The 16,051-nt window shown below is 50.8% G+C and overlaps 1 protein-coding gene across 2 annotated transcripts in view; it reads right to left on the bottom strand.

Annotated features, from left to right (window-relative positions):
- Grid2ip (Grid2 interacting protein) overlaps nt 1–15,586 on the bottom strand; it is a 28,367-nt gene extending 12,781 nt beyond the window's left edge. The window contains exons 1-7 of one of the 2 annotated variants that reach the window (XM_031338633.1): nt 15,525–15,586; nt 6,712–6,960; nt 6,436–6,521; nt 5,241–5,310; nt 4,399–4,493; nt 4,015–4,198; nt 2,062–2,216 (exon numbers count right to left, since the gene is read on the bottom strand). In XM_031338633.1, coding sequence (XP_031194493.1) covers nt 2,062–2,216; nt 4,015–4,198; nt 4,399–4,493; nt 5,241–5,310; nt 6,436–6,521; nt 6,712–6,960; nt 15,525–15,538 — 853 coding nt within the window. In that variant the 5' untranslated portion in view covers nt 15,539–15,586. Of the gene's footprint in view, nt 1–2,061; nt 2,217–4,014; nt 4,378–4,398; nt 4,494–5,240; nt 5,311–6,435; nt 6,522–6,711; nt 6,961–15,524 lie in introns of those variants that run through there. The other variant, XM_031338634.1, reaches the window with a different exon arrangement.
- Between the last annotated feature and the right edge of the window lie 465 nt (nt 15,587–16,051).

The following is a 16,051-nucleotide window of genomic DNA, read 5'->3' as shown; positions in this document are numbered from 1 at the left end:
AGCATAATGGGTTAGCACTAGCAGATCTGCAGGGACTGTCATAGCAGCTGCAGTGTCTGTAGCAGCTAAGGTCACAGGATGCGATCGATGCTCATCCAGTACTTACATGGGTTCTGGGGACTCGAACTTAGGTTGATCCTCACACTTGCACAGCAAGTACTTAAACCACTAACTCTTCTCTCCAGTCCCAAGTGCAGGGGTTTTTAGGCACATGGGAGACATACTCTAATAGGGTAGGTGGCAGGGGAAAAATGAGATTGCATGGCCCAGCAGACCCTCACATGTGTGCTTGTGCACTGGAGCCCACCAGCCAGGATGATCTGGCCATGGCTCTGTGACCCAGGTAACATGTACTGACAAATTTGTAAACAAGGAATAGGGCAAATGAACTAAAATTTCTTTGTACATGTATATGTATATGCATATTTGCATGTGTGTATGTCCCACACACTCACATGTGTAAGCATGTGAAGGCCAGAAATTGATCTTCACTTTCCACCTTATATATTGAGTAAGGGTCTCTCACTTAAGCCCAGAGTGTGCCATCCAGTTTACTAATCTAGCTAGTCAGTTTGCTTCAGGGTTCCTGTAGCGGGTGGTGCTGATGCTAAGGTCCTGTTCCCCAGTTGGTTCTTGATGTATCAATAAAGATGTCCATGGTTAACACTGGGTGGAAGGAAAAAGGCGGGACTTCCTAGTCCCCGAAGGCCAGCTAAGAGGCACAGGAAGAGAAAGGGAGATGTCAACATGCTTCAGAGGGAGAAAACGTGACTGACTAGCCAAGTGAGATATCGGGCAGAGGGCAGAGTGACCATAGGCTGCTTCCCAAGGCAGGAGATTAGAAATGCAACTAAGCGGAGGGCAGTTTTGGGTTGCTGAACAAAGAGAAGGTAACTGAGCAGCTAAAGTTGAGGGCAGATTTAGGGTGCTGAGCTGGTTAAAAGAGTCCCGAAATTGAGCCAATAAGACAGGTTGAAAATAATAAGCTACTGTGTGTGTGTGTGTGTGTGTGTGTGTGTGTGTGTGTGCGCACACACACACACACACACATGCTTCATCTGAAGATCCAAGGGAACCTGGGCAGGGCTGGTAGCATGATCTGCCCGGACCTTAAAGCTGGGTAGCAAAAACTACACGCTACAGGTCCCTTGTTCCCACCGACCAACTTCCTGATTTACAGGTGGGCTGCCTCACCCACCTGGCATTTACTTGGGAACTGGGAATCTGAACTCTAGACCTCCTGCTTGCTCCACAAATGCTTTATCTATGGAGCCATCCCCAGCCCCTTGTTTCACTTTTTTTTCTTGGTTTTTCAAGACAGGGTTTCTCTGTGTAGCTGTGGCTGTCCTAGAACTCACTCTGTAGACCAGGCTGGCCTTGAACTCAGAAATCCGCCTGGCTCTGCCTCCTAAGTGCTGAGATTAAAGGCGTGCACCACCACTGCCCAGCTGCTGCTTGTTTTCATTCTGAGACCCAGTCTCACTATGGGCTACATAGTGAGTCTAAGGCTGGCCCCAAACTTACAGTCTTCCTGTCCCAGCCTCCCCAAGTGCTGAGGGCAAGTTACCTGGCTGTGAATTCTCCAAACAAGGCAGGAGCTATATCTCAGTGAGGGAGCACTTGCTTAGCACAAGCGAGGCCTGGGCTCCATCCCCATCGATGGAAAATGAAAACAGGGCTGTGGTGACAACACACTTATAATCCCAGCACTTGGGAGATGGAGGCAGGAGGATCAGGAGTTCAAGGCCAGACGCTACCTGAGAGTCTGAGGTCAGCTTGGCTGCATGAGACCATGTTGGAGAGATGAAAGAGAGGAAGAGAAAGGGACAAATGAATGAGCAGTTCCCTGTTATGCTGTGTTTGCTGTATGAAGGATGAACCAGATGGGGGTTCTTCTCCCAGCCAAGCACCCAAGTGTTGTCAGGCACCTGACAGTAGACATACATATGTGAGGGAGAAGCGTAGAGTGGCCTCCAGGCTTCTGGGAGACAAGAACAGGTGTCTTCTTGTTACCTACCTGGCTGGCAGGCGATCTGTCAGCCACTCCCAGGCACTGCTTACCTGTCATGGCTGTGTAGCCAAGGAAGCAGGCAATCTTCTCCTGACAGAGCTCCTGCTCCTCATAGGTCAACAACTGGTAGAGGAACTGCCAGAGCACCTGCTTGGCAGGTGTGTCCAGAACAGGGTAGACATCCACGATGAGGGTGTCGATGTTCCTGCAGGCGGGGGTGCAGGAGCGGGGAGCTCATCACTCAGGGGTGTGGGTGAGGTGGTGGTTCCATGCCCACCCCCCCCCCCAGAATTCAGCCCATACTTGGCCCCCACCCTTCAAAGACAGAGCAGAGAGACAGGAAAGCATTCTCCAGAGACAGTCTGCTCTGATTCAAATCGCAGTCTGGGCTGAGGGTGTTAGTACATTGGCAGAACATGTACCCAACATTCCCTGAGGTTCTGAGTTCAAGTCCCAGCACCTCCACCAAGAAAATGTAATTGTCAAATCCTGGTCTGGCCACTGACCAATTAATTGAGCTCTCTCAAGCTACTTAGCTTTTTTTTTTTTTTTCTTTTTCTGAACTGTAAAACCAAAGATAAAAATAACATATACTGGTCTTGGGAGATATAAAGTGGGTCAAATGCTTGTCATGGAAGTGTGAAGAACTGACTTCCGAACCCCAGAACCCCTGTAAAGGCCTCATACAGCAGTTCAAGCAACTCTAATCCCACAATACCCCTGGAAGATGACACAGGAAAATCTCCAGCATCCCCTGGGCCAATTGGCCTGGCATTTACAGCCATAAGACCCTGTCTCAAACAAGGTGGGAAGGTGAGGACCTACACTGAAAGCTTGACCTCTGACTTCCACAAGCAGGTCAATGAGCATACATCTACACACAAATAAATACAAAAAGTACAGAATAAGGCTGTATGTGACCTGCTCAAGATCAGGGGATGGTAAGATGGCTCAGCAGGTAAAGATGTTTGCTGTCAAACTCACTGACTCGTGTAGGCACTGTGGCATGCACACTGTCCCTCCCCCCCATATGCAATAAATTTAAAAATGTTTTTAAAGAAAGGTCAGAGGATGGAGATGAAGGAGCATGTCATAGAACATTGTTGGTATCCCTTTTAAAGTTCCAAAATTCACTCTAGGAATGGTTACATATATTTGCAAGTATACACAACCCCTAAAACCTCTGAATTGTACAAGTCAATGTGTGAACTGTGGCAAGAGAGGGAAGGTTCCGTGATTAAAAGCATTAGTGTTTCTCCTGCAGAGGACCCATGTTCACTTTCCAGCACCTACCTACCTTGCAGCTCACAAACACCTTTATCTCTAGTTCCAGGAGATGTGCTGCCCTCTACTGGCCACCATGGACACTACACACATGTGGTACACTTACATGCAGGCAAAATATCCATACATATACTTTTTTAAGTTAAAAATAAATGACTGAATTGTACAGCATATGAATTAGACTGTAACAAGATCATTTAATCCAAACTTACATGAATGGAAAAGAGGAAGGCTTGCCACAAGCCATGATAGCTGTAGCTATGTTATTTATTTATTTATTTTTAAGATTCCAAGAGCCCAGTGAGGGTTCTTGATGTCCCATAAACTTTCCATTCCTGCCTCAATTCGTTCAATGCAGTTTAAATACGTCTGTAATTGCCCAAGGTGTTAGAGTTCGGATTTAGCTGGTCATGGTGGCTCTGTCCTTTAATCTCAGCACTGTGGAGGTAGAGGTTGGCTGATCTCTCTGAGTTCCAGCACAGCCGGTACTATGTAGCAAGACTGGGTCTTAAAAATAAATAAAGGAATAAATGTAAAAGTCGAAGTTTGTTCTAGGGCTTGTCAATTTTTCCTCCTTCAATACTAGCTGTTGTCTTCCCTCTCTCCACCTAAGGAGGCTGAGGAGCTCCCAGCAGGGAGAACAGGATTGCCAGAGTTTAGCTGAAATTTGGGTGTGGCGCAAACAGGTTAGATCCCTACCACCGCTCTTCCCAGGGCACCTGTGTTGGAAGAAGCTCTCGAGAGCCCGGCAGACTCCATAGCGCTCGGGAGGAGTGAGGAGGTGGTCCAGCTGCTGGCTGAAGGTCCTCCCCTGGACTCGGATACTGGAAGGCAGGATGTCCGCCACCCACTGCAGCGAGGTGAGAGCTGACGCCCGGGTCGGGGAATCCAAAGAATCTGAATCTGCGGGGGACCACAGGCATGGGGAGGCACGGGTGACCCGGAGTCACCCAGACAGCTGGGGTCAGCAGCCTTCTGAGCTGGGGCGGGCAATGCATTCAACAGCATTGAACGCTGCGCGTTGGGCTCTATCGCACCCCCTGGCGGCGTCCTTGGGAAGCTACCAAAACAGTCCTGGGAACTCTAAGGCTTGACAGTCTCACCACTGGCGAAAGGGACCGGTCCTTCCTCTACCACCAGCGTGGGCATAGCGCCACTGCCCTGCAACATGGACACCACCTTGTCGTGGGAGCAGTTCCTGAAAAGGAGATGGCCCAGGAGGGCCTGCCAAGTGAGCTCTGCCCTTCATGTAAAAGCCACCCAGCAAATCAGGACTAGCCAGAATCCCAACTTTCACACAAGTTAAGGTCTTATGTGGTAGAAGCCCCAGGTTTTGGAAGCCTTTGCCTGCAGATGCCTTGGATTGGCATTCCTGGGCATAGAAGGAATGATTCCTATGTCACCCTGTGGTAACATACAATGGTAATCCCAGCACTTGGGATGCCGAGACAGGAGGATTTGCAGAATTTAAAGTCAGTCTGAACTATATAGCAAGTCCAAGTTGCCTGGGCAACTAATGAAGACCTTGTCTCAAAACAAAAAGATTAAACAGGGCTGGGAGCCAGGCATGGTAACTAACACTGCAAACCAGCACTTGGGGGATGCAGGTGGATTGTCATGAATTCAAGGCAAGTCTGGGCTATGTAGTGAATTCCAAGTCAGCCTGGAATACAGAGTGAGGCACTGTCTCAAAATAAAATAAAACAAAATTAAATACTGAGGATGTAGCTCTAAGATTGGGTTTGCCTAGCACAAGCACCTTGTGTTTGATTCCCAGTATGACAGGGAAAAAATAGATTTCAGTGGAAGAGGGATAGATGCAGGAGGCACAGGTCATAGAACATAGATCAGAAGGGGTTCAGGGCCACAGTTAGTGTCCCAAGAGGTAAAAGTCTTGGGAGATGGCTCATCACCAAGATCACAAGACACCTCAGGGGGTTCTGACCTCATGTCCAATCCATTGAGGAAGAGGATCCGGTCACCTGACTTGAGGGAGGCATTTTCAGCCGGGCTGCCTGGAGAAGAGAAACAGAGGGTATGCGGTCAGCCTACTCCCATGTGGTGGACTTGGGTGGGAGTCTCCCCAACTCAACTCCTCTATGCAAACCAGATAACCGTTCTTCAGCTTTACAGGTGAGAACTGATGCTGAGAACTATGTGGCAGAGAAAACGGACTCCTACCTTCACACATACACACACACCCCTGCTGCCACATGTGTGGTCCCCTTCTTCCTCCTCAAAATAATTAAGTGTAATTTTAAAAGAAGCACGGGAAAGGACTCAGGTTGTAAGCATGCATTTCACATGCAAACCAGCTGATCCACTACCCACACCCTGAACATCTCCTCTAGGGAGCCACAGAGCCGGGGCAATCTCTTCCTACCCTTCTGATTTTATCTAAAATTGCTGTGATGGTTAACATAGTCAACTGGACAGGATCTAGAATCACTTAGGAGGCAGGCCTCCAGGCACAGCCATGAAGGGTTATCTAAATTAAGGTTAACTTCTGAGGATGTGAGGGAATGTCCTCATCATGTTAACTGACGTGGGGAGACCCATTTTAAATGTGGGCATAGACACACTCTGAACAGGGAGCCTGGATTGAGGCAGGATTGCATAAAAGAGTGAAGGCAGGCTAAGTATTGGCCTTTACCATTCTGTTTCTTTAAAAATTTTTATTTCATTTCATGTGTGTACATGTGACATTCATGTATGTGTATGGATGTTTTCATTTGTGTAGGTGTGTGTGTGTGTGCATAGCGGCTGCATATGTAGAGGCCAGAGACTGATACCATCCTCCATCGCTCTTCTACCTTGTTCACTGGGGCAGGGTCTCTCAGTCAAACCTGGAGTTCACCCATACAGCTAGCTTGCTAGCCAGCTTGCTCTGGGAGTCCCAGCTCTTCCTTCCAAGGCTAGAATTACCAGAAGTTAGCATACCACCTAGCATTTTATATGTGTTCTAGGGATCCAAAGTCCAGCCCTTATGTCTACTCAACTCTGGCTCTAACCATTGGGAAATCTGCTTCTTACTCTCTGCTTCTTAACAATGGATGCTCTGTGACTAGCAGACATGGGTAGCATTACCAGAGAGGACTTCATCAGGGTTTGTCACCTCATTCCCAATCTTAGGGACTCACCAGGCAGGACAGATTCGATCCAGACCGGTCCATGGCCGCGCAGAGTGAAACCGAAACTCTTGTTGCCTTTATAGACTCGAACAGTCCTGTGGGAGGGAAGATGGAACGGATTGGAAGTGGGTGAGCTTCCCTGTCTCAGAGAACAGAGAACCAGGACTCATGGGATGGACATGTCTCGTGTCCTTGTCCTCACAAATACTCACTGCCCATGACTCCCACCCAAGCTTGGGCAACAGCAGGGGATGTCCCCAGCTGTCACCTGCAAGCCATGCGTACCTGCGAGGACCCCCGGGGCCAGTGCGGCCGCCCAGCAGCGAGGCCGCCTTCCGCGGGGGCGGCTCATCCGGACGGCGGGGTGCAGCGCTAGCGCGCGTGGACACTAGGAGGCGCTCCGGACGCTCCTCGCTGCGACTCCGGCGCAAGCGCTGCGCGCCCTGCGCCCTCCGAGCGCGGCACAGCTTGCCCAGCAGACCCTGGGACACCACCTCGTCGAAGCGCGCCCGGTGCTTCTTGGGGATGAAGATCCTGCAAGGACCATCAACTCAGGCGCCGTCCCTGACTGCATTCCAAAGGCACCTCCTAGTGGCTCGTCTGCCCATTCCCAGGGGTGACCAGGGACATTTTCATTCTCCCCTTCGGCGAACAGGCTTGCATTCCCAGCTTTCCTAGACCTGGTCCCGTGATGGCTCAGCAGGTAGAAGTACTTGCTGTCAAGCTTAAAGGCCTGAGTTCGATTTTCCGGGACCCACATAATGGAAGAAGAGAATTGACTATCCTAGACTACACCATGGGTGCGGCATCCTGTTAGCCCTACCTTGCGAAGTCCGCATGGACCGTTTGCTTTACCCTAGCCTTTGCAGGGCCTTCCTGCTCCCAAAGCAGTCTACAGAGGCGTTCCAGTACCTGCCTGTCTTTCATCTGTCTGTTCTTTGTCTCCATCCTCTCATGTTCTTGTGTGTACCAGGCCAAGCCCCAGTTAATGCTCTCCTTCTCTCTCCCTTCTTATTTCCAGGTGATTTCTAGAGAAAACTACCACAGCCATCCGCGAGGCATCTGCCTTCCCTCCGAGGGTCCTCATACTTCCAGTTCTCCTGCTTGCTTTCTCTGCCAGCCCGGTCCACAGCCGCTTCCTTACAAAAGTGAGGGCAATTACCACCTCCAAGTTTATGACTCTGCCTAATGCATTCTTATTTTTCCCCTTTTAATGTTTTTTAAAAGAATAATTTTTATTACTTTTGTAAGTGTGTGCATGTGTTCCTAGTCCCCTGAATGTGTTCAGTAAACCTCTGACCACTTGTCCCTGCTAGATAGTGAGCTTAGCTATGGAGGGCCTGTGGTGCTCTCCAAGGTGTCAGCCTGTAGGTGGTGGGAGGAGACTTAGCCTCTACGCAAGGTCCGTAGCCTGGGATGAGTGCCGGGTGCCTGTGCGTCTACAAGCTCTCCAAAGCCAGAATTTGTAGTGACGCTGTGGGCCACAGTGATGGAAAGTAACTTGGCACCTTGAGAAGAAAGTGTGTGTGTGTGTGTTTGCGCGTGTGTGTGCGCGCGCGAGTGTGTGTGTGTGTGTGATGCAACCCCATCTCCGCATAACAGCTTCAGCTAACACCCCTGTAAGCTTACTGACCCACTGAAGGAGATACTAAGGCACAGGGAAACCTGTAACTTTCCAGGGTGACACAGCTGGCCTCTGACAGCTAGAATCAGGGCTCATGACACTAGTAAGAGCTTCCTGGTTGTAGCTCCAAGGCTCCCTCCTCTGTTCTTTATATCAGTAGCCAGAGGCAAGGGCATGGTGGGGAGCAGGAGAGAAAAGAGGAGGGTAGTGAAGGCTTGGTTTGCAACTGAAATACATCCTCCCCTGAACTAGATCTGTAGCTCTCCCAGCATCCGCAGATAAGGTTAATGAAGCCTTATGAAGCAGAATGAGCTCCCTGGTGAGACAGAAGGGATGCAGATCCTTCCAGAGGGCTCATATTAGCCCCATCCCCCAGGGTGGGCTCGGCTTCAGACTGGATACTCCAGGTAACCAGGAGGTCTCCTGAGCCTGACACTTCCATCTGCCTGCCTGGTCTTGGGCCTCTCCTTATCCTCCTGCCTCATGTCCAGGCAAAGGATACTGAGACTGTCCACCTTATACCGAAACCGTCAGACCTATATGCTAACCTGGGCAGGGGTCAGATGCCCAGTACAGTTAGACATCCAACACCAAGAAGTCAAAGTCCTACTTGCCAGTTGGGCACCAGACTGAGGTACAAACTGGGGAGGTGGACAGTCTGGTGGCTAGTTCTCTGCTTGGCATCCTGGAGCTTGGGCCTGAGGCCAAGACTGCCTGCTGAGGCAGACACCCTTCCTGGCTGGCATGAGCCTTCCCTGCGGCTCCATCACTGTCTGGCCCAGACACCCCAGTTCTGGCACTGCTGTCTGTTAATTAAAGCTGGCACAGTCAGATGCAGTAGGGGTAAGTTCATTATAGGGACGTATCATTGCCTTTTTGACTGTGACAGACCAGCAATAGGTCTCCAAGGCTCTTATGCCCTTACTAAAGACCAACAGGCCTTCCCAAGTTCCAAGGATTCTTCCTGGGAGTCACAAGTCTATAACCTTCCATTGGGTTACTTCTGCTGCCGGAACCTCTCCTAGGATCCTCCCTTGCCTGTGTGTATTCTACCCAAGCCCAGCTTTCTTCACCTAGCCCTTGATTTCCAGCCAGTGAAATGGTAAAGACAGGAATGGGATCCTCAGAGGCAGCAACCTACAGTTCCTCACAGTAGAAAGATCCTGCCTTCCAAATTCAAAACACGATGCGATGCGTTAGATTCTCACTCAGAGCACGAGACACCCTCGTTCTTGGTCCCTTGTCCTATCTTATGAGCCAATGCAGGAAGGTGACTTTTTATCCTAACCTTTCACTTCATCCTAGGACTCTGGCAGCGCAGGTCCTGGGTACCCAACATCGAAACCTCACCGCCCACATACCCACCAGTTTATTCCCACTGTCCCCAGTTTCTGGGCTCCGCCCAGTTTCAATAGGTTGCCCACCCAGAACAGGGAACCCCTCTTGATATCCCAGCTCCCTCCCCCACCTCAAGCTGGCCGGATGCGGGGCGCGAGGTTCCCAGGGGCGCAGAACGCGATGGGGAAGCTACCTAAAGTGCCGAGAGAAGCCCTGGTCCTTCCCCATCTGGATCCGCGAGGGCGGCGCGGCAGGTGCGCACCGGGCAGCGGGTGGCGGAGCCCGCGATGACAGAGAGGGCGCCTGCTATTCCACGCGCCTTTGCTGGACGAGCGTGAGCGGCCCCTCCCGGCCAGTCCCGCACCGTGGCCCCATGCCCGCCCATTCTTGGTAGCTCCTCCCCGCCCCGCCCCGCCTCTTCTCTCCCTGCTCGGGGACCCTTCAATTCGCTGGGGCAACCGGAGGAGTGAAGACCCGAGTGATTCAAGCCTGTCAAGATCCTTCCTTTGGCTCTCCAGTGTATTTCCTCTCCAGGAGTCTTGTCTGGGATCTCTCTGGCCCAGCGCCCTGATCCCCTTACAGTGGCTGCAACACTCCCTTCGCTACAGCCAACACCTTTTTGAAGAACTCTCTTTTGCAGTGCTTGGGAAGGCATTTTGCACAGGACTTCCCAGGAGCTGGCCAGTGCTGAAAATGCCCTCCCTTCATATCCAGGGAAAGCAAGGAAGAAGGAAACCTTTGAAAGCCGCGGGCAGGGTCAGAGACCGCACTCCAGAGCAAGTGGATGGCCTTGCTAGGGTTTATGGATTCTAGGAGAGATGGAAGAACCCCAGAGATTTTGAGGTCTTGGTAGCCAAGGGAGGGGTGATGCTGGGAGCCAGCCCAGAAAAAAGCACAGGACATGAGGAGAGGCTAGGGGGGTTTTGTTTGTTTTTCAGTTCTGGGGCTTGAATAAAAGTGTCTCATGTACTGCCCATGCTCTCCACTGCAGAGATACATACATCTCTATGCCTTTTTACTTCTGACTTTGAGAATGGATCCCATTAAGTTCTCCAGGCTGGTCTTGAACTCACTCTAATCCAGGCTGGCCTTGAATTCTCTTTTCCTCTCCCTTTGTCTTCCCCCTCCTCCTTCCCCCTTCCCTCTCTCCCTTCCTGCCATCTTCCTTCCTTCTTTCTTTCCTTCCTGCCTTCCAATAAGGTCTTATGTAGCCCAGGATAGTCCCAAAGTTGCTATGCAACCAAGGATAACCTTGTGAGTCTCCTGCCTCCATCTCCTAGGTACCAGGGCTGCAAGCGTGTACCTCCAGGCCGGGTTTTATTCCATTAAGGGAATCAAAGTCAAGGCCTTGTCTGCACTGATACAGCACTGCCAACCCTCCCAACCCAGACCTTGAAGATCCGGTATTCCTGCCTCAGCTTCTTGAGCAGATGGGATTATAGGCTTGTTCCACCACACTGGCTGAGTGATTACATTTTGAAATACAGAAGTGGGCTGAGGATGTAGTTCAGTGGTAGAGCACATGTACACATTTCCTCAGTGAGTGGCTGGGGATGTGACTCAGGCCAGAGTCCTTGGACTAGAATCTACCAGTGAGGGGCTAGTGCCTATTCCCATGGTAAGGGGCTTCCCTGGCAAGAACAAAGTACTACGTTCCATCCTAGCTCTGAAGACAAAACAAAAATACTAAGGGGGCATGCTGCTTGAACGTGCCCCAGGCCCCCTCCCTTCATCCTTGCCCCCGCTGCTCTGTAGTTATCTCTCAGAGCTCTTTCTCTCTGGCAGAAGCAGCAGCAGCCTCAGCCATGCCCACTCACACCTTGCCCCCCCCACTCTATCCTATGCCTGGGAGCACATCTCTCATCCTGAGAACAGCTGACAGCAGGGCCATGACTGTCCCATGTTGACAGAGGCATTCGAGGTCTTGCTTGCCAGCATCGGTGCCCTAGAACCAGCCACGCCCAAAGGCTATAAAATCCGTCCACTGTGCTGACAACAGAGAGGAGGAAAGCATTGGATGGATGCTCATGCTGCAGTCTGGACATACTGCTTCAGGGCCAGGCCACCTCAGGCATAGAGAAGTCCCCACACGGGGGTGGGAACAGAGGCGAGGGCATTTGGCCAGATGACTCAAGACAGCACCGAGTAGAGGCCAGGGAACAGGCGATTTGTAGACTTGTCTACCGTGCCTGCCTCCATGAAAGAACATTATTGAAGATCATTCAAGAGCAATCATTCTCAAGCAGAGGCAGTTTTGTGCCCACCTCTACACCCTGGGGACATTTGGCACAATCTCAAGATGTCTTTTTGGCTGCCACACAATGACAGCTGGGAGAGGGGTGTGGTGCTGGCATCTAGTGGGGAGAGGCCAAGGATGCTGCTTCTAAGCAGCCCGTGTGCACAGGGTAGCTCCCACACAGAGAAAGGGAAGGACCCCAAAGCTGTCCTGGAGAAAAAAGAGACTCTCCATATGGGAAATGAACACTACCTGATCACATGAAATGCTGGGCCCTTCCTCAACGTCAGCTCACACACACACCATAGCTGTATTATACACAGGTTTTTGTTGTTTTGTATACGCTGTGCATGTGTGCCTTATGTATGCTTGCATGAATGTGGGTACATATACATGTGAGTGCTGCTAGCCAGCTTGCTCTGGGGACCCATGTCTTTGCCAAGGCTGAAATCACAGCTGGACGATTAGCAATGGACAGACCTGGGGATCTGAACTCTGGTCCTCACGCTCACACCAAAAGCACTGGAGCCAACGAGTCATTTCCCCAGCCCTCATATGTAAATATTTTTATTTTTGGAGACAAGGTGTACGGCTGGTCTCAAACTCACAGAGAACCACCTGCATCTGCCTCCTGAGTCCTGGGATTAAAGGAGTGTGTTATCATCCGTGGGTATTTTTGTGTTTATTTTACTTATTTGAGAAAGGGTCTCACTAGGTAGCTCTGGCTGGGCTGTAATTCATTATGTAGATCTGCCTGCCTCTGCTTGCCAAATGCTGGGATGAAAGGCATGTTCCATCATGCCTGGCTCTGTCTAATACATACATACATACGTACATACATACATACATATAATATTACTATAATTACTATATAATGTATACTATTTTATATATTATTATACTATACTATATATACTATACTACTATAATATATTATAATATGATATATACTGTATTATAATATGATATATATGTATATATAGAGAGAGGGGGGGGAGAGAGAGAGAGTGAATGTGTGTGTTTGTGTGTGTGTGTGTGTGGTACTCATGCCTGAGTGTGCATGTGGAGGTCAGAGGTCAACATTACAGGTCTTCCTTGGTTGCTGTCTGCCTTATATTCTTGCAGACAGACTCTCTCACTGAACCTGAAGTGAACTGGTTAGACTAGACAGAATGACCTGTGAGCCCCAGGGATTCTGTCTCTATCTCCTCAACACCGGGATCACTGGGCCACTGTGCCTGTTTTACACGGGTGCTGGGGAGCCAAATTCAGGTCTTCTCATTTTCATTGCAAGCATTTTGCCCATTAAGCTCTCTCTCTCCCACCTTATTATGCCATGTAAATAATTTTTGTGGGTGATACAGGAGTGACCACACTCACTTGATTTTGTCTGTTTGTTTCTTTGTGATAAGGTCTCCTGACGTAGCTCAGTCTGGCCCTGAACCTCACATATAGACTCAAACTTGCAATCCTAACTCCAGTGCCTGAGTGCTGGGTTTACTAAAAGTGTGTGCCCCCACCTTTGGCTCCAAGAACTACATCATGGTGTGGCTGAAAGGACACTGGAAGGAGTACACGTGGTCCTGCCTCCAGTGCAACACACAAGGTTTCCTACCCAGACCCCTGTTGGGAGTGCATAGGATAAAACAGTCTACGACTTGCTCAAGGTTGTACGGTCACCGAAGAGACCACAGGGTTCCAGCTGGAAATTCCAAGTCCCACCACCTCAGCCATGCCAGCCCACCACCTCAGCCATACCAGCCCACCACCTCACCCATGCCAGCCCACCACCTCAGCCATGCCAGTCCACCACCTCAGCCATGCCAGCCCACCACCTCAGCCATGCCAGCCCACCACCTCAGCCATGCCAGTGGCTGTGTTCTCTCCCTACCCCCTTTCCTCTCCTGAAAGACAAGCCACCGCTGCCCCCACCCCTGACCCCCACTGTGCGTTCTCTTCCCTCCTGGACACATCACACTTTCCAAACTGCCTGTCCTGTCCTAATTAGAAAGCCATTTCAGCACTTAATCAGACTGAGAGTCCTTGGGGGACAGACCCAAATTAGGTTCCAAGTGGCAGCAGGAAATGCTCTTGTAAAGGAGCACAGAGCCTTTGCGCACTGTGGCCACAAATCCGGACACATTCAAGGTCTGCATTGTCCCAGATGGTAGCTACTCCCTGTATATGTATATTGAGTACTTAAAGGGTGAGTAAGGGAAGCCAGACAAACTATATATATATATATATGTATATATATATATATATATGTATATATATATAGTTTGTCTATGTGTATATATAGTTTGTATAGACATATATATGTGTGTATAGACATATACATCGGATACTGTGGCATGTAGCTGAGGCTGGCCTTAAATTTGGTATGTTGCCTAGGATGACCTTGAATTTCTGGGCCTTTTACCTACACCTCCCTAATGCTGAGATGACAGGCATACACCAATGTTGAGAGCTGAGCCCAGGGCCTTGCTCTGTGACCCAAGTTGGCCATGAACTTGCAGCCTTCTTGCCTCCGAAGGGCTGGTGTGTTCTGAGCGGATTCTAACCTCCATGGGAAGATTAGTTATTTATTATTTATTTATAGCCAGGGTCTTGATAAACTACTCAGGCAGGCTTTGAACTTGTGATCCTCCAGCTGTAACCTCCCAAGGAGGTGAGATTTTAGGCATGATTCTAAAGAAAGCTTTATGCACACACACACACACACACACACACACACATCATCATCATCATCATCATCATCATCATCATCATCATCATTGCCTACCACCCTTTGTCTATTTAACCTCTTATTTAAGCCTTGTCTGTCTGCCCTTGCAGTCCCTGGGTCAGGGCAGTGACTCTCCCTTTATTCAATGGCCGGCCAGGATGCCCCTCTGTTCTTGCCTTCTGCCCCCAGCCCAGATGCTTGGCCCTGAACTCTTCTCCAGGGACTAACCTTCCGGTTTCCAGGGCACACTTCCGGAACCCTCTGAGGCCCAATTTTCTGAGGTATAGTGCTGACACCTGCTGAGTCGCTGCCCTGGATGCAGGAGTCTGGCTTAGCAAGTGGCTTGCCCCTGAACTTGGACTCGGAACTCAGAATTCGCTTGCTGCCTCTGGGATGCTTTCTTGTCCCTTCAGAGACTTCTCTAAGAAGCTCTGCACCCAAATCCTCGGCATTCCAAGAGCCCAGCACACAGTGGGAACAGGTCAGCTCCGAGGAGGGAGGGAGGTGTTCGGAAATTCAGAAATGTTGGAGGGACCTTAGTGATGGGGAGGCGTTGCCTGAAGTCCCGCTGCCATGTTGCCCTCCCCTCGGAGCCCAGCTGGGCGCCGCCCCCTCCTCCAACAACCTCCCCAATTTTCCTGTCGCAGTTGACACCCGCTGGCGACACAGGCTTCCCATTCATCCTCCTAGCAGCGCCCCAGGGAAGCAGCGGGCCACTGGGGCATCCGGGAGTGTCCAGGGGTTCCCGCTTTTTTCCGGATCTAAATCTAGACCACCCCCTCCGGTTCCGATCCTCAGCTGACAGGGGCCTGTCAGGCTCTTGGGGACGAAAAGCAGAGAGGCAGACGCCGCCGCTGTCCCGAGAGAGGTGGCGGGCGGAGACAGAAGCCCCGCAGCACCGAGATGAAACCGGGAAATCTGAGCGATCCTCCCGCTGAGTCTGGCCTGGAGACAAACGCACCAAGTTCCCCGGGGATAGCCGCGTCCCCCCTACAAGCCCAACCCTCATGGAACTGGGCGAAACCGAGCTCTGCCTATCTGTCACCTCCCCAGGAAGTCCTCAGCCCCCTGCATCAGCTCCGCGACAAATTCCGCTCTAGAAATAACTTTTTTTTTTCCCTATTCAAAGCTTTTTTTTTTTCTTCTCAGCAAGAGTCAGTCCCCTCACTCACCCCAAGCAGCTCATGGTGGCCTCTTTCGGTGGCCTCCTATGCGTTTCGCTGCAGAGTCGAGATGCTGAGCCCGGGCTGGTGGGGGCGGGGGGGCTGGCCAGCCCAGTCCCTGACATTGGCCAGGCCCAGAGGGAGGGGCAGACCGCGGGGTGAATGGCAGCGAGGGGAGGGGGCAGACTGAGCCCGGAAAGGGGGAGGGTTTGGGCAAAAGCCTGGAGAGAAAGCCAAGCAAGACCCACAAGCAGAGTATGAAAAATCCCAGAGGCTGTCAGGTCGAAGCTGTGTGCAGAGGAGGCCCTCAGTGAAGGAGGCCAGGGATGGGGGTATTCCAGGCTCACCTGGAGTCTCTCCAAGCCACGACCCACCAGGAATTTCCTCAAATACACAGCTAACTGGGTCCAAGAGCCTGTGATAGCCATCGATTTGCTCTGTGATTCTCTCAGTACCTCCACTTGACTATCTGAATAGAGTTAATTTGGTGACATAGTGTCCTTCAAGGACCTAATGAAGTCCTTGGCACACTGTTA

This window comes from Mastomys coucha, unplaced genomic scaffold (assembly GCF_008632895.1).
Source record: "Mastomys coucha isolate ucsf_1 unplaced genomic scaffold, UCSF_Mcou_1 pScaffold22, whole genome shotgun sequence".
Classification (NCBI taxonomy): Eukaryota; Metazoa; Chordata; class Mammalia; order Rodentia; family Muridae; genus Mastomys; species Mastomys coucha.
Note: the sequence above shows the minus strand (reverse complement) of the source record. Positions and strands in the feature narration are given on the sequence as shown.